This window comes from Crocodylus siamensis, chromosome 4 (genome assembly GCF_052110815.1).
Source record: "Crocodylus siamensis isolate JL-2025a chromosome 4, ASM5211081v1, whole genome shotgun sequence".
Lineage (NCBI taxonomy): Eukaryota > Metazoa > Chordata > Crocodylia > Crocodylidae > Crocodylus > Crocodylus siamensis.
This window is the reverse complement of record NC_143398.1, coordinates 135,291,404-135,310,670: the sequence shown is the minus strand read 5'-3', so window position 1 is coordinate 135,310,670 and position 19,267 is coordinate 135,291,404. Positions and strand designations below refer to the sequence as shown.

The following is a 19,267-nucleotide window of genomic DNA, read 5'->3' as shown; positions in this document are numbered from 1 at the left end:
ATTTGAAGTGTTATCAAATCTCAATTTTCTCTTCTCTTATATAACCCTAGTTCTTTCAGCCTTTCCTTATAACCTTGCCTTCCAGGCCTCTAATAATTTTTTTGCTCTGCATTGGTTTTCGTCAACATCCTTCTTGAGGTGTGAGGCTCAGGGTTCCAGGTGAGGCCTTAGAAGCGCTGAGCAGAGCAGAAGAATCATGTTCCTTGATTTCCAAGTGACACTCCTGGTAATACAACCCAGTATGCTGTTGGCTTTTTTTGGCAACAAGAGCATACGCTGGCTCACGTTCAGCCTTTGGTCTACTGTAATCCCCACGTCCGTCTTTGCAGCACTGCAGCCTAGCCAATCGTTCCTCGGTGTGTATCTGTGCATATAAGTATTCTGTCCCCAGTGCAGGCCTTTGCCCTTGTCCTTGATAAATCTAATCTGACTGATCGAGGACCATTTCTCTCATCTATCCAAGTCATTCTGCATCTTAGCCCTACTCTCCACAGTATCTACAACTCCACCCAACTTGGTAATGTCCACAAATCTCCAAAGCATGAACTTAATCCTATCATCCAAATCATTAATGAAGATATTAAACAGAAATGAACCCAAGACAGACCCCTGGGGAGCCCCAATTGATGCCTGCTCCCACCTAGACATTGAGCCACTGATGACTACTCATTAAACAGAATGATCTAACTAGGTATGTAACTATCTTAAAGTACTTTATGTACTAGTCTGTATTTCTTTAGGTTGTTAATGAGAATGTAAGACAGATTGTCAAAAGTCTTGCTAAAGTTAAGGTATCTCACATCTGCTGCTCTCCCTGCATCCACAGAGCCTGTCACTTTATCACAGAAAGAAGTCAGGTTGGTCAGGCATGACATGCTCTTGGTGAATCCATGCTGGCTGTTGCTGATCACCTTGTTCTCCTCCAGGTGCTTCACAGTGGGTTCCTTGAGGATCTGCTCTATAAGCTTTCCAGATATAGAGGTTAGACTGGCTAGTCTACAGTTCTGCAGATCCTGCTTCTTGCCTTTCTTAAAGATGGGCACTATGCTTCCCCTTTTTTAGTCATTCGGGACCTCACTTAACCTCCACGAGCTTTCAGAAAGGATAGACAATGGCTCTGAAATTACTTTAAGTCAACTGATTCAGTATCCTAGGTTGCATCCCATTCAGCCCTGCTGACTTGGAAGCATCTAGCTTTTCTAAGTAATCCCTAACCTGTCCTTCTACTACTCCAAACTGTTTGTTTCCCTATCTTTGCTGCCCAGTGAACTGAATCATCCATTCCTTAAGGGGCCTATGGTTTCTCTGGTTTTCCTTTTCCTTTTGACATATTTGTAGAATCTTTTTGTATTCCTCTTTTTGTTCCCCACAGCTGCACTTCAGATTGTGCCTTGGCCTTCCTAATTTTCTCCCTGCATGCCCGTGCAATAGTCTTACACTTTCCCCTAGTGCTTGAGCAAATTTTTGTTTGTTATAGGAGTCCTTTTTAAGTTTCAACTTGAAAAGATTACTGTCAAGCCAGGCTGGTCTCCTGTTGCATTTCCCATTTGTCCGTTGCACTGGGTTAGCTTACTCCAGCACCCTTAAAAGGGTGCATGACACCTTAAAGCAGGCTAAGTGCTTTTGCACCGCTTTAAAGGTGTTGGTATTTGCATGCCTCAATGGCATATTGTGCATTAATTCCAGCTGGTGTAGGAAACTTGGTGATGTAATGCGCCTTTAAATGAGTGGGATGTGTGCATGACATGGGGGTTTAATTGGCCCAAAAGTTAAGCAGTGTTTTTTAAAACCCACTTCTTCAATTTATGGCCCCCGTTTCGTCTACACCGGCCCCTGGACTCCTTTTCTTCTCAGCTTGTCTTCCAGGGGATCCTGCTCACCAGTTCCCTCCGGCTGCAAAAGTTTGCTTTTCTGAAGTCCAGTGTCCTTATTTTGCTAGTCTCCTTCCTTTTCCCCCTTCGGATCTTGAATTCTATCACTTCAAGGTCACTGGGTGTGTCTACGTGTTCATTAATGTGCTGCAGTTATGGCACATTAAGTTAAGTACTTGTATAATCAAGTACTGAATCAAGGTGCAGTAAGAGTCATTACTGCACAGTAGCGCAGGCACTTGCCTTTTTAATGACGCTACTGCATAGTAGCCTAATAATACTGTGTAGTAGCATATTAGCACTGTTTCTGCCATGATGTGCACATGTAGTGTCTTGTGTAGATGTGCCCACTGTAACTCATGTTATCTCCCACCTTCACAGTCTCAACCAACTCCTCCCTTTTTGTGAGCAGTAAGTCAAGACTAGATTCTCCCCTAGCTGGCCTCTCTATCATCTGAACCAAAAAGTTATTCCCAACACACTCCAAAAACTGGCTGGACTGATTATGCATTGCTGTGTTTCCCTCCAAACAGATATCTCCAAAATTAATATCCTCCAGGAGAACCAAGTATTGCAATCTTGAAACTTCCATTAGTTGTTTAAAGGCCTCATCCACCTCCTCTTCCTGGCGTGAAGGCCTCTAGTAAACACTCACCGTGACATCTTCCCTGCTGCTTTCCTCTCTAACCTTTACCAAGAGACTTTCAACAGGCCTACCTTTCATTGTGTATTGCTTGTTAGACTACATGGCCTTTATATATATGGCAATACTTTCTCCTTTTTTTCCCTGTACCTATCTTATCTGAACAAACTATATACCTGTGCAGCAGTAATCAAGCCACGTGAACTATCCCACCACATCTCCATAATCCCAATTACATCAAAATTCTGTGCTCGTACCAGGACCTCCAATTCTTCCTGTTTGTTCTTCATACTCCTTGCATTCACATATAAACATTTCAGGTATCGAACTGACTGTCCTATATTCTCCCTTAGAACATTATTAAGGTTTCAGTTATTGCTTTTCCTTACTAAGTTTTTATCCAGTTCACCAGGCTCTTTACTTGCTTTTGGGTTTTTGTCTTCATCCCCCAGTGAACCTAATTTTAAAGCGCTCCTCACTGCATGTGAAGACACTCTTCCCTATCTTTGTCAAGTGGACCCTGTCTCTTCTCAGAAATCCATCTGCCTGGGGCACTGCCCCTGTGGTTGAAGGTGACAAAGCCCTGATGGTGACATCATTGATACAGCTACACTGATCTCCAGGATGGGTATGCTCCTAGCCAGGCCTTTATCCTTCACTGGAAGGATTAATAAGAACAGTATTTAGGCCCCAGTCCCCTTCACACTTGCACCCAGTGCCATGTAGTCACTTTTGATCTGCTCAAGTTCATCCCTGGCAGCATAAAATAGTAGCCTGAGGACCAAAAGCATTTGGGCAACCTTTCTGTGACATCTCAGATGCAGGCTCCTGGCAGTCAGCAGAACTCCTGAGCCAACAGGTCAGACCAGCAGATGGATGCCTCTGTGCCCTGCAAAAGGCTACTGCTAACCACTACCACCCATCAGTTCCTCTTGGTAGCAGGAGTTTTGAGCCTCTCCCCCCTAGGGGTACATGGCTTGGCTTCCCCTACCACTGGAATGGTTTCATACCTATTCTCCAGCTGGACAGCTGCAATTTCAAGAGGAGCGCTATGTGTTGCCAGAGGTGACAAACTGCCAGATTCACCTTTCAGACAATTTGTGTCTTTTGTGACTTACAATGCCTTCTCTGGCTGTCCCTCTTCCATGATGCTTTATGTCTCATTGTGCATTAAGTCAATGAAGGCCTCACATTCAGGGATGCTTCTGAGCCTATCCACTTCCTCCTGCAGCTCTCTTAACTGTTCCTGAGAGAGTCCGGGGGCACCTATTCACACCACAAGCACTCCTCCAGCTACCTGTCCCTGGCAGAGATATGCAGGTCACAGTTCCTGAAAAGCCAGCTCAGAACCTGGGTGGAAGCCTCAGTGGTCAGTGGCTGCACCTGGACAAAGCCCACACAGAAATAAGCAAAGGAAGCGCTCACAGTGGCAGTTGTTTGGATAATGCAACATCCTCTTGAATATACTGCTAGCTCCTTCTGCTGCTGCTGCTGCTACGTTCTGGGGGAAAAAAGCTCTTCTTCCTTTACTTGCTTCCACCTAGGCATCTTATAGTGAAGGATGGGAAGGAAAGTTTCCTGGCCAACTTCTCAGTGAGTTCTCCCTCAAACTTTCACGTTTGCTGTCCTGGTCACTGGTCCTATATAGCTCCCTAGCTGCTGACTTCTGGCAAGAGTTGGCTTTCTCTCCAACCTCCTTGCTCACATTGCAATCACACCCAATCAGGCACAATTAGCTAATTCCTCCAAAAACAGCTGCAGAGCCACTCCCAGACTAAAGTTATATCATCAAGCCCAAAACAGGTTGTTTGACAGTGATTGTGTTAGACTTAACTATTTATGGTTTTAAATAATTGCTTTCCTTTCATCTTGGTGCGCTCCCGGACCAAGAGTAATGCATGCCCAGAAGAGGAGTCATGTCACTTTGACCCAGCATCTGTACAGCTTGTGCTTCAGCAGGGCTTTTTGGTGCTTTTATCTAATAGCTGATTGTTAGTGCTAAAAAAGCCCTGCTGGAGCGTGCGAGCTATACAGATGCTAGGGAGCCAGGTCAAACTGACGCAATTCCTCTTCTGATAAAGTGCTGGGGGGGGGGGTTGTCCACATCTGTGAGAACTCAGAGCTTACTATTGCTTGCGAGTGGGAAAGATTGTTCACTTTGGACCGCTCCGTTAAAATTTATTTTCCAAGTGCCTAGGTAGGGTCAAAACAGAAAATTTGTGTAAAATCTCCAAACATAAATCTGGCCTTTCTTGCTGCCATCTAGTGCCTGGCAGAAGAGTTACACATGGATAACTTATAAATACTTATGACCAATGGAAGTTGGGCTTTTCCCCTTTTTCTTCTGAGCATTTTGTTGTATTAAACTCAGCAGTTTCATTCTTTGATACAAACCAGAGTAATAAATATTAAGCTTGCACATGATGATTTTGAATCAGGAAGGGCTGAAAACAGTGCAGGTAATGAAATCATGTCTGCTGTCATTCTGCTGGGAAGCATATTTTTATTTTATTTTTTTACTTTTAACTGTTCAGAACCATACATAGCTTTTATTGCTTTTGTTCTGACATTTCAGAACTGATTTTAGGGTAATTGTCTTTTGCACACATCAACTGTAAGATAATTAAATTTGGTCTGTATCTACTCAAAGAATAAACCTTATGAAAGGAATAATTTAAATGACAATATAGGTCTGCTATGAAATCCTATACTCAGGCAAGCTATGTTAGTATACAAATTATATGTGTTAGTAGTATTGGTGCGATGTTGTAGACCACCTGTCACTCAGAGTAAATTTTCTACATGACACCAGATTTCCTCAACAAGATCTTGAGCCATCAACCACCTCCCCACAAGATGGCTATTCTTACAAACATGGATTTCACTAGCCCACACTTAACACCACAACTGCCTGCCTGAAATATGTGCAAGAACATGGACAACACTCACATTTGTAACCACAACATACTACATAAATCATCTACTTCAGCTCTAACCCGCAATTTCATTTTTAACAGATGTTGCTCTCTCCAAATAACGGACACAGCTATGAGTCCAAAGATGGTTTCCCAATTTATCAACTTCTATTTTATGAGTAGAGCAAGGTAGTTAGCCGTGTTAGTCTGAAGTCAGGCAGAAAGCAGGACAGATTTGCATTTTATAGACTAACTAAATCAGCCTGGGATCATGAAAGCTTATGGTATACATCTCTGATTTAATCTATAAGGTGCAAATCTAACCTCTTCATAAGTCTATTAAAAGAAGTTGTTTTTTTTTTCATGGCACCACCAAATCTCTATTATAACCTGGACTTGCTTATTGACTTCCACCACAGGTTCAACAACTACTCTTTCCTGATCAAATTTCTCTCTGGTACACTCTTACACTAACATCAGCTTTCTGGATACCATAATCCACATCTAGGCTGACACCCTACAAACCACTATAAACAAAAAAAAACCCCATGGACCACCATACTTACATCCACAAAACCAGTAATCATTCCAAACACACCAAGAACACTATAATTTACAGTCAGGCCCTCAGATACCACTGCATCAGCTCTGAGGAGAATACTCATGACTCTCACCTTACCAACCTGAAAATGCCTTTACCCAGCAACGGCACTCCAGTAGAGAAACAGATCATATCTTTGAAAAGCCCGTCCCCTATACCCAATGCCTCAGAGCAAATTACCCCAATAAAAATAGAAAATCCTTATTGACCACATACCTCTGGTAGCTATCTACCATCCTATACCTGAGCTAGTAAGAAGGATCACCAAACAACTTCAGCCCATACTCAGAAAATGAACAGACGTTGAGAGAAATATTCCCAGCTCGCCTGCTCCTGGCTTTCAGACAGTCCCAAACCTTGCCCAACTCATCATTAGAAGGAAACTCTTCTCTGATTGGCAAGCAACAAATGGGGCACAACCCTTCCTTAATAATAAATGCAAAATTGGTCAACTTATCTCTATTACCACAACAACTGACATCTCCTAAAATGAAACCATCTGAATTTATGGATCCTACATGTGTTTATTCCATAATGTGGCATACTTTATCCAGTACATTGAATGCTCTCATGGAATCTATGTGGGTAAAGCTAGGCAAAAGCTAAACATCAGAATGAATGATCACAGGAAAAGGATAAAAGACAGAGGCACACAAACATGGGTAGAACACTTTTCAGAAAACAACCACTCACTTTTCAATCTCACAATACTCATGCTCGCGGGAAATTTACAAAACCCCTTTAGAAGATGGGCGTGGATACAAAAATGTATAAACTCATGGGATTTACGAAAATTCAGGGAGTAAACACAGACATAGACTATATGGTTCATTATAACCTATCTAGAATCCCTGCTAATCTCTCTGTACTCCAAAGATGATAATGACTCTTCCTTTTTGAATGGCCTTGCTCTGCCACTAAGGCAGTTATCCTTTGTACTGCATCTCTCCTGTCTTTAGCTGTTCCTTATAATGTCCCTTTGCTCCTAAATTAAATAAATGGAGTAGGGCTGTAAGTAAACTATTTTACTTACAAATGGAGTTTTACACAGGCTACTGTTTCTTAGCTCAAGCTGTGTCTGTTTCTTTCCCAGAACTAAAGAAGGACACTTTGTAAGCCTGAAAGCTCATCTACTACCTCCCCCAATTACAGTTGATCCAATAAAAGATATCACCCCCCAAAAAATCCTCACTCCTTGCATATGTCCTAGTAGGAAATCTGCATGATGTTCCAGATATATCATGTAATTTTCAGCTGATTGCTAAGATATATCAAAGACACCTCTGGCATCTAATATAAGCTGTCATTTGGTACACACCATCTTCAGATTGGTTCCTTAGAGCCCCTATACACATACAAGTAAAGGAATGATTTGATCTAATGTGTGATCTACACAATCATGCCTCCTGCCATGTCACACGTGCATGGCACAAGGCATTATTGTGGGACCACACATTAAGGCCAGCTGCACCTTATTGCTCGTGAAGATGAAGCCTGAACCTGGGCTCCCCCTGCATCTGCAAGCAGGCATCTATAGCTGAGAACCCCACTTTGCTGAGGGGGCTCCCAGTACTGGGGCCATTTGCAGCCAGGATGCAGAATCCCGTACTTGATGGAGTTCTGAGCCCTAGATGCACCTCATCCGTAGCTGGCACCCAGAGTCCTATAACTGATGGGGTTCTGGGTCCCAGCTGGCGGTGATGTGCAGCTGGAACCCAGAGACCCATGAACTGCAGGACCCTTGGTCCCAGCTGCAGGTGAGGTGCAGTTGGCACCAAGAGCCTCATGTGGAACCAGGTTTCACCCCCCCCGACACTTGTAAATCGTGGCAACCACAACCCCCAGAGCTCAGGGGTTGCATTCCTATGGCTGGGAGCCCTGATAGCTGATGGTCTCCCAGCTGCAGAGAAGACCCTGCTACATGTGCAAATCAAAGCTGGATACCAACCAGCTATGAAGTTAAAACACATTTTCAAGGTCTAACTTTATAGCTGGTTGGAGCTTTTATTGTGTGATAGCTACTTTGCACATGTAGCTGGTCTCAAGTAATTGTGCAATACTTGTAACATGTACAAAGGGCCTCTAAAAATGTTTTTATTTCCAAAATTGTATTATAGTGAACTTATTTGAATCTTTCATCCAAAAACCTTATTTTGTATATTGGATGTAGTTTGCCTATATAACTTTCTCACCTCTGAAATGTAGACAGATGTGAACACAAACCACTTCTGCGCAACAGTTTAAGTCAGAAAAGGAAAATACATCATCCAGTGAAAACTGAAAAGGGATACTTACATAGTAAAGTATAACTTATTTCCTAGAAAATGTTATTATTGTCATGGATTAGACAACATACTTTTTGAAAGAGAGTTTGGAATGCCACGCAATTGTATAAGAAAGGAAAAAATGATACTGCATTCTAAATATAAATAATATAAGATATACATATCCTGAGAATACAAACATAATTGTCGTAATCATTAAGTGCCTAAAAACTTACTATAGATTTTAGTAAATAGTAGCGCTCATATTTTAGAGGAGTTAGCACAAAGCTCTATAGGTATTGAAAGGAAAACATATTTTCTCAAACAGAAACACAAGCCCAGCTTAGTGCAAAGTTAAAAGGTACTAACCTGACTGCTTTTTCTCTGCTCCTGCATGGCATCCTCAACAGCCTGAGCAATCTTCTCTTTGTCCCTGGTACGTTCTGCCAGCCATATTTCTCTTTCCTCTGCATGAATTTTTTCCATGTTTTTTCTTTCCTCTTCAACTGCTTTTAAAATGGCCTCTTGCATTGCTTCTTTTTCAATCTTTGAAACAAATGAAGTAAAAATGAATGATAAACAAAAGCACAAACAAATGCCTGAGTAGAGCAAATTATTTTCTTTAGCCAGGACTGGCAAGTCTACAGGATATAATTGTGACAGGACAGTAGGGGGCATTCCTGCTTTGAGCCGCCCATCTTACTGCACCCAACCAAAAACCCCACTTGCAGTATCTCCCCTGGGGTGCCTACGTCTGGCTGACCCCCTTCCTGGAGCACACCTGCAAGCCTGAAGTAACCACTGCTACCACCTAGGGTCTAGTTTTTGTTTAGGCTCTGTGCCCCCCGGGGTACACAGACCTTGTGGATCTTGAGGGTGCTTAACACACCATGAGATTTTGGGGTGCTTCCTTTAGCCTGAAGCATTCACAAGCTGTCTCCTGCTCAGGAGAAGTGGTCCCCCAAAGCTGATCCCTTCTCTCTTAAGTACACCCTGTGCGACATTCTCAGACAGATAGATTTATTGATTAAAGAGGGATGGGGTGAAGAAAGAATACAAACTACAGGGGAACTGCCTTGAGTTAATCCGTATGGGCTTGTTTAGCTTTTAATACATGTCTAGAACACTCAGTCCTAAATTACTGGCTAGGTTTCTGGTAGGTTACTCACAGTTCTATCCAGAGACTGATGGAGCCTGCTCTGGAGGCCGCATGGTTTACTGGCTGTGCCCCCAAAATGTCTGCCCCGCTTCCAGGAAGAAGGGACCCTATATACACTTATCTTGATCTCAACACTAAGTTCCAAACAGCAGCAGACCCATTGGCTGCTGACTGGTGCTTCCAAATGACATCAGCCCTTACCAGGTGAGATGGCTAATCACATGACCTGCAGAGGTGGGAAACAGACAAAAGGAGGAGCAGATTTCTCCTCCCTTTGGAATTTTACCTGCCTAAGTAACCTGCCTGACCAGCAGTGCCATGAAGAAACCCAGGAAGTACAGGGGTCACTGGGTTTGTCCCAAGAGGAGAACCAGAGAGAGGGAGGTTTCTTCACAATAATGAAAGAGATAGACACTTTCACGTCTATGCCATCAGTACAAATATCCAGAAGGAATATCCACAGAACGCCTATTTGATAATTACCATGGAACAGCTATTGGATAATGAAAAATGAGTTAGAGATGATGGAGAGTTTAAATTCCTACTTGTTCAAATCAAATATAAAAAGGCAAGTGCAGTTTGGAAGGGAGAAAGCTGAGGGAGGAGATGATAGAGGTGTATCTGAAGACAGACTTTTTGTTGTCCTTAATTTTTGTCGCTAGCCTGAGTGCGACCCTATGCAAAAAGCCTGCAGAGTACACGCCAGCTAGCCAGATTGCAGGGCAGGGACAGATCCAGGAGTGGGATCTATGGGGGAATGGGAAAGGGAACAAGATAAGAGCCAAAACTGGTTCCTAATAAGCTGGGGTTTCCATCCTAGGGCAGGAATAGAAGCTCCCCCAAAAGTGCGTTCTCTTACTGCTCCCATCTTCCAGTCACCCCAGGAAGCACAACCAGCACCCCCTACACTCCAATCACAATCACAATCTATTAAAGCATGTTACCTTCTTTAATTCACTTCCACTTTATTTCTTTTTAATTTATTTATTTTTATTTATTTTTATTTTTTCACTCAGTGGCTAACTTGAACTTGGCATGAGGTTCAATGAGAAGCGCAGTCCTGCACTTAGGAGGGAACAATCCCATGCACCGGTACAGGCTGGGGACTGACTGGCTAAGCAGCAGATCTGCAGAAAAGGACTTGGGACTTAAAATGGACAATAAGCTGAATATAAGCCAACAGTGTGCCTTTGTTGTGAAAAAAGAGAATGGCATAGTGGGCTGCATTAGTAGAGTATTGTCAGCAGATGGAGGGAAGTGATTTTTCCCCTCTATTCTGCACTGCTGAGGAGACATCTGGAGTACTGTGTCCAGTTTTGGGCCCCCTGCTACAGAAAGGATGTTAACAAATTGAAGAGAGTACAGAGGACAACAAAAAAGGTTAAGAGCTTGGGAACAAGACTTATGAGGAGAGGCTGAGGGAACTGGGTTTATTTAGTCTGCAGATAAGACAACTGAAGGGGGATTTAACAGCAGCCTTCAACTACCTAAAGGTGGTTCCAAAGAAGATGGAGCTAGATTGTTCTTAGTGGTGGCAGTTGACAGAGCAAGGCAATGGTCTCATGTTGTACCAAGGGAAGTTTAGGTTAGATATGAGAAAACCTCTCTCACTAGTATAGTAAAGCACTGGACCAGGTTACCCAGAGAAGAGTACAAAGAGAAGTTGCAGACTTTTTATCCTTGGAAGTTTTTAAGACCCAGCTAGACAAAGCTTTGGCTGGGGTGATCTAATTGGGGATGGTCCTGCTATGAGCAGGGGGTTGGACTAGATGACCTCCTGAGGTCCCTTCCAACACTAATTTTCCATGATCCTATGACTTCCTTCATTTCACCACCCAACCCCCATCCCTATTTCCTTTTCACCCTCCATCTCATTACCAACCCACATCCCATTAACTCTCTGCCACCCACTTTCATAACCCTGCCCCACCCACCTGTGCAACACACCCCACCTAGAGCAGGGTTAAAGGCCTGTCCCTGCTCACCAGCCCTGTAGTAGCAATTCACAGATATAGCTCCTAGTCTGCCCCCATTTGCCTGCCCTCTAGTGGCAAGTCACAGCTGTGCAGGAAGGGGACAGTCAGAGAAGGTTTTTAGTCTTATGGTATGATTGCTCCAAACTCAAGCTAGCACTAACACTGATCAATGTTTGAGCAACAAAAAGTGCAATGTGCAACAAGGCCCCTAGTGTGTCGTGCTCAGACAACTCTCTCTATATAAAAGCCTTAGTCTGTCTGCCTGTAACGCTTTATTTGCACTCTGACTGACCGCCTTGGCAGCCAATCAGTGTGTGAATAAAGTAGTAGGGACAGCAGGTGGCGGAGTGCCGCCATGACGGTGGGGACAGGGTAGGCCAGCACAGCTGGCCTGCTCCCCCTCCCCCGCTCTGTGGAGGAGATGGTGGCAGCGCGAGGGGGTGGGTAACAGGGTCAGGGCCACCACGGAGGGGAGGGGAGGGGGGGATGGGGAGGCGCAGCCCTGGACATGAACACATACCGCCAGGGGGGAATGGGGTCAGGCCCGAACGGGGAGGTGGGGCCGGATGAGGGGAGCGGGGGCACAGGACCGGACGCTGGGCTCTGTTCCTGTCAGCCCAGTGGGGTGGTGTGCGGGGAGTGGCTCCAGCACTGGTCCCAAGGCAGCAGGGGTGAGAGAGCCTGTCCTCAGGCCTCTGTCCCCACCCAGCACTCCCCCTGCTGGCAGGCAACAGCAGAGGTACAGACAGCAGGGCAGGCACTGGCTCCATCCCCCCTGCAGGCCGTGAAAATGGAGCAGATGGGGGGTGGGGGGCAAAGCCAGTACCGCTGGCCATGCCCCCACCAGCCCTACAGAGTGAACGGTAGAGTGGGGCCAGGGGACATAGAGGGGGCAGCCTGGCCCGGCCCGGCCCCGAAGCAGTGGGGTAGGAGGGGGAGTGGGCCTGACCTCAAAGGTGGAGGGGTGGGGCTGGATGCAGGCCTCTGTCCCCAGCCACCCCTCCCCCCGCCTGTCATTCTTGATGGGCAATTGGCTAGTATGGTTATAAAAACAATATAAGAAGCTATAAACAACAGAGTAACATAGGTGAATCACTTGCATGCAGTGAGACATTACTAAAGATTCTTTCAGTGTCTGGAAAGAAAGACAGCAATTTTGTTCATATAATTGAACCCCATTTGTATTGGATTATGCCACAAAACATAACATTCCAATATCACTCAAAAATTATTACCTGATTTCATAATATTAATATTTCTGTGTTCAATGCATGTATTATTGAGAAGCATTAAACAAATCATATAAAAAGCCAAATGATACTGAATCTCATGAGGAAACTGAAATCAAATAACCAAAATTTTTTGGCAATGAAATTAGAGTTTTTGACCAAAGACGTTTGACAAACTTCACTTAATTTAAGTCGAACAGCTTATGCTTTTCCCCAAAAAATGACTTTATATAAAAAAAAAATCATTCAGTAAGATCTGGAGCTACATGACTTGACACATGGATGAAGACCCCAATATCTGGCTCTTGAAATCAAAAAGATAATATGGCTGTTGGATATATGGTATAAAAACTAATTTTTGTTTAGATAACACATATAACTCCACTATAATACATTAACTTCTCAGTGGGAGCATCTACACATTCACTAATGTGTTGTAGTTACTGTGCATTAAGGTTAGTACTTGTGTAATCAAGTACTAAATCACTGTGCAATAACCGGTGTTACATCACAGTAGTGCCGGCGCACGCCCTTTCAGTGATGCCTAATAATACTAGGCAGTAGTGTATTAGCATTGTTTTTGCTGTGATGCACTACTGTGCAGTATTATTAGGCTACTGTACAGCTAGTGTCTCATGTGGATGCATCCAGTATAATTAAAAAGCTAAGATATGTGCTATTTTAATTAAAAGAAAATAGGACATTACATTTTCTATCACCAGAGATCTCTGATGGCTTTAGATGTCTTCATGACTTCTATAACAATATTCCTCTCTAAACATACTTACAAACATAATTTTTAATGGATCTGGACTTAAATGGATTTGCTTATGAAATATGAGTCAGTTTCTTAACCTGGCTTTTCTAATGGCACACATGGTATTTATATTGCATATCTGCTATTTAATGGGTGATACCTTTGTAGCAGCTGCCAGAGCCTCTTTACTTCTTTTCCTTTCTTCAGCCAAACATTTTTCCAGTACTTCCTGCAAATGATATGAAAAGTTAAATTGCAATACAACATTTGAGCAGTGGGAAAAATTGTTTCAAATGCTAAAAAAGGACAAAACTCGTATTGACTTCAATGGTATAGCATCAAGCATGTAAATATTACCGTATGTTTTTGTGATTCTTGCATCAAAGCTTCTTCTACCCTTCCAGCTAACATTTCTTTCTCTGTTTCCAGCATGCCAAGGAGTCTCTGATGCTTGAAGAAAAATAATCATAATATATTAATAAACTATAGTAGAAACACAAACATGACCAGCTAGTGAGGGCATTAAATGGATATTTTACTTTTAGTAGTCACAGTCTAGGGTTGGTTAAATCAGGGGCAGGTAAAATACGGCCCATGGACCAGATCTGGCCCACCAGGCAATTTCACTCGTCCCGCAGACAGCCACCAACTAGTTATACCCCACCTAGCCAACACAACTTACTCCCACCCTTGTGCACGGAAGGACCCGGCCCAGCCAGCATGCAGCTTCTGGGTGGGGCTGCTGCTGCCACTGCTGCAGCCGCTGGAGGACTTGCTCAGCTTTCCCAACATCCAGCAGCTCCTCATTTCCCTGCTGCTGCACTCACTTCAGGCAGGAGTTGCAGTGGGGATACGAGGAAGGTGCAGCTGGGCAGGGGCACAGAGCATGGGGTTGCGGCTGGCAGGAGTGCAAAAACTATGCCCAGTAGGGCAGTGGGAACATGGAGCTGGGGTGTACAGCGTGTGGGTATGAGGGAGGGTGGTGGCTGTGGAGACTCCTCTCCCCCCAAATGGTGCATAGCCCTTGCTGGCAGCTGCAGCAGTAGGCGGTGGGCGCTCGCAGGTCCCCTGGCAACTGCAGCAGTGGCAGCAGCAGCCCCACCTGGAAGCTGTGTCCTAGCTGGGCCGGCCCCTTCTGCACACGAGGGTGGGTGGTCGGGCCACTTCTGACCTGTGCAGGTGCTGCTGACAGTTGGTGTGTGGCTCCAGCCAGCACTGCACTTGGTGGTGCACCTCTATCATGCAGGGCTCCCTCCAGCACATATGTAGCTTCTGGCACTCGCATGTCACTGGGGGAAGCCCTGTACAATGGAGCTAGCTGCCTTCGCCAATATGTGAAGCTACCGGGACTTTGCCAGAAGTGGCAGGGAGGCCCGCTCCTGCTACCATGGTGGCAGGGAGTGTGGAAGGCAGCCTTTTCCATCGTGTAGGGCTTGTCCCAGTGTCACTTACATGTGCATCACAGAGAACCCCACATGATAGAGGCAGGCCAGGCTGACTGCACTCCTTGCCACCACATGCAGCTCTGGCTGGAGCCATGTGCTGCTGGATGCCAGTGACTGCACAGGCAATGAGTGCCCTGAGGGCCCTTGCCTGCTGCTGCTGCAGCCAGCAGCAAGAGCTGTGCACCATGAGCAGGGGTGTGTGTGGTGCGGGCTCACAGCCCCCCATCCTCCACACCTACCCACACCCTACCATACACACACCTCCCCCCACAATATACAAGAGTAAGACTTTATTTTGACCTATTATGCAATCATCTCTGTATACACTGCAGAAAACAAATCATGAAAGTATTTTTTTTTGTAATAAAATTAAAATATGTTATTGTAGGTGTTCGACTTTTAGTATATGATTTGGATTTTTTTCTGGTTCAGATGGTAACCCCGCTCCCAAAAGGAGTACTTCCAGGGGCAGGGGGAACACCCGATGGGAAAGGTCAGGGGTTAGGGGTGGGACTTCTGGTTCCAAGTCCAGAGATGGGGCACCTATCAAGGGGTGGGGCTACCCTTGCAGCCCTCATCAGCTTATCAAAACTCATTAAGTGGCCCTCCCAAAAGCCAAAATTATTGCCCACCCCTGTGTTAAACAAACCATATATAAATTGGTCTCTTAGTAATAACAGGAACAAAGGCCATTATAGGCGACATGAGATATTAATCTAATTAATTAATATTTTCTATTATTTCTTAATTGTATATATATAACAAAGAGAGGTAAAATACTATTTAGTGAGGTTATACAGCAGACATAATAATTCTTATAAAAGCTATGAACATAGCCATGAAAATGTTACTTAATAACAAGTACTCATTCCAATGCCTTTGGCATTTAAAGTATTCTCATAGAAGCTTTCATTTGAATATATCATGAAGGGGAAGGCAACTGTAAACACTCCATCTACAATCAATTCCAACACCATAAAGTTCAAAGGTCAGAATATGAGAGTAAAAATTGCTGCTTTCTTCCCATGTTCTTGTAATTTAAAACATTTTTCAAGGAGACAGTGAACACTGAGAGTAAGTGACCGAGTACTCTATGTCTGGTTATATAATCTGACATCACTGTTTCTAATTATAATCCTTTTATCTATGTTTTTCAAGAAACCAAGGAAAGCATGTGAAAGATGTGGGGGTTTTTTTAAACTGAGCTGTGATCCAAATCTAAAAATTATTATTGGAAAGTATTGATACCATGTGTATTTGTCAAGACAACTAGCTAACAAATCAGTAAACCTTACCACATACTGTTTAAAATATGAGTACAGTAAATTTAAATCATATATACAGTATCATAACATTTCTTAAGATCAAAGACAAAAATCAATAAAAATACATTTGACATTATTATAAAACCATACAAAATATGACGCCTTTAGCTCAAACAAAAAAGAACATGGTTAATGTTAAGCAAGTGAGCAGTCCTTTTTGACAACTTATTCTAAAGGCTATCATTCTACGGTATGCACCTAGTAGGTTTTTAATTAAAGTCTTTCTCTAATTATAGCTTGAAATCTGTTACCAAACTGCAAAGATGATGTACTATGAAAAATACTTTTAAATTTTAAAAGCAGAACATAAAAGTATTTAGACAGTGTAAAGAAGAATAGAACATAAAATATCAGCTCTTCCAGTACAAACATTCAAAAAGGCATTTCCCTGTGAACTTACTTAAAATAGTTCTGAATGAAGCAGACATATTTTAATGCAAAACACCTGTGGTAAGTACACTGAAATTCACATCATGTTTGTACTTAATGAGGTGTATTTTAACTTCCTCTGCAGTACCATATTTTCTGACATTAACCTTCATCTTTTGGGAAATTAAAAACAATATTTATTTGTTCCAGTAACAAACAAAGTATTAAAAAGTAAACAGTTTATAAATTTAATTTAAGAGACCATCTACATTGTGGTTACTTGATTCACTGACTACAAGAGAATTGCAATTAGGAGTCTCTCAAAATAGGATTTTCCAAGATGAATGTCTGTATTTATTTGAAAGAACAACGCAAAGAAGACTTAAAATTACAAACTATTGATCCAATGGAAGGGTACAAAACAAAACACACTGATGTCAAAGGGCAGACCATCATTATTTTCAGTAGGCTTCAGACCAGACCCAGATAGATTTTCCTTGATACCATTTTAAGCTATCTCCAATTCAAATGGTACAGACAGTGTATAGAATGGCAAATTTGTTTCTGAAGATGATATCTCTAGAACAGTATCAGAACCTAAGACAGCCAAGTATATTTTGACATGAAGAATCATATTTCCAATTTTGAAATACTACAGATTTCTTAACAGGTTTCACTGTGGATCCAATTACTTAAGGTATTTAAAAAAGCAAAAAAAAAACCCCTAATTTTCTTTACATTCCTATACATTCCTTTTAAATAATTCCATAATTCAACTCAGTGTATCAGAATTGAAAAGCAGAAAGGAGTTCTGGGATCACAATCTTGCAAACTAGGAAAAGGACCCATTATCTGCGCCATGTAGACCTTACAAGGTTCTGATTCTTTGTTTGATCTCTGAACCATCAACTTTTTTCCCCAAGAAGAGTATATCCTTACAGTGATCAGTCTGGTATGACTCTGAACTGCTACAAGAATTCATTAATATACTGATGGGTAATTTTTTCAAATACTACCAATTCCACTGAGATGCAGCATAACAAAGGCAGCAAAATATGAGTTAGCAATAACTATAAGCTAAATCCTTAACTAAATTAAACACACAAAGTGCTTTTAAAGAAAAATATACTATCATTACTCAAGAATACAGGAAACCCTCACTTATTTGCGGGTTTGGCATTTGTGGTTTCAACTATTCAAGAAAGCCGAACCCACATTTTAAATGCACTTTATATACAGGAGCTCCTTGGGAACTCGGTGCTTGCTGCCACCAGGATTCTGCCACTGCCGCCGGGCTCTCACTGTTGCCGCCAGAGCCGTGCCCCCCACACCCAGTCGCAGGGGATGTGAACGCAGTGCCTTATTTGTGGATTTTGCCATTTCCAGGGGATACAAAAACGTATCCCCTGCGAATGGTGAGGGTCGCTTGTAATTACAAAAGAAAAATTTGCCTAATGACTAAACGCATCCTGGAAAAGAGATTAAATCATGTATGTGTAGAGTTATTACATACAGAGTTAGCAGTCCATTTTCAAAATTTTATCATAAGATCGCCTATCTTTTTAGTAGGTAAGAAATCGTATACTGTACTGTGTAATAAGGTATATTTGGGGAAATTTATATAAAATTAGTAAAGTCTTTGGGTTATGTTGAACTTTTTTTTCTATCCATGTATAAAACAAACACAATTTTGGGGGGGGGGGGGTTAATTTTAGAATGAAGGTTTTTGGAAGACAAAGTCAAATTTGCACATTAACTCATCTATGCTATTTTGTGTGTGCATTTAGAATATTTTCAAATGTAGAAATATAAGGATTTTGAGGTTCCCCTGAGACTTTTTATTTAATGCGTTACAAATAAAAATACATTTAAAGAGTCTCAAAAAAATTACATGAGAAACCGGGATGTTAAAATCATAATTTTATCAAGGTCACAAGATCCTTATGAATAACTTAGCATGTCCTTTCCTATTATAATGTAAATGTTTATTCATGCAGAGTAATCCTTCCATAAAAGGCTGCCTTCATATCCGAACTTCCAGAAGTTCATATATCATCACAAATGTTGCAACAGCTGTCCATACAGCCCAGGAAAGCATATTCACTTGTATTAGAGCTAAAGAAATACCTTGCAGGACTGTTTATTTGGTTTCAGTGTTTACACTGAGCCAATAAGATTTCTTTTTTAAGGTTATAGGAATTTTCAACCATTAAATTACACAAATTATTTGAAGAGAAATAATTGGAAATGGGCTAAGCAGAATACAATACTGCAACAGCTCTTTTCTCAGGAACAGATTTTGAAACTATGGAGTTTAAGATGCATAAAGAGGGGGTGTGAAATGCAGATGATAAACATCCAATTAAGAGGAGAGATTATTTGCCAGTAACTCTTTAGGAGTCATCTTAATGTATTCTCACTAATGGGTTTTAGTACTTCTGGTATCAAGCTATCAGACCTGTTGTGTATTTTTTAGGGTGGATGCATGAAATAGTTGCATCATTGCAGCACAAATTCCCAGGAGGTACTTACATGCCTAACTCCTACTGAAATCTGATTTCAGTGTCCTGATATTATACAGCACACCAAAACAGAATGGGAACAGGCATGTAGCATTACGACAGTGTGAATGCTCTTAAATAAATTCCTGGTAAATAAGCTGTTTCCTAATTGTGGAAGCTTTGTTAGCAGAATTCTAGCAGTGAGAAAGTGA

General features: G+C 42.4%; 1 protein-coding gene across 4 annotated transcripts in view; it reads right to left on the bottom strand.

Moving 5' to 3' along the window:
- CCDC91 (coiled-coil domain containing 91) overlaps positions 1 to 19,267 on the bottom strand; it is a 342,014-nt gene that overhangs the window by 130,421 nt on the left and 192,326 nt on the right. For all 4 annotated transcript variants that reach the window (XM_090043857.1, XM_090043861.1, XM_090043858.1 and 1 more), the window contains exons 11-13: positions 13,773 to 13,865; positions 13,576 to 13,644; positions 8,664 to 8,840 (exon numbers count right to left, since the gene is read on the bottom strand). In XM_090043857.1, coding sequence (XP_089899983.1) covers positions 8,664 to 8,840; positions 13,576 to 13,644; positions 13,773 to 13,865 — 339 coding nt within the window. The remainder of the gene's footprint in view (positions 1 to 8,663; positions 8,841 to 13,575; positions 13,645 to 13,772; positions 13,866 to 19,267) is intronic.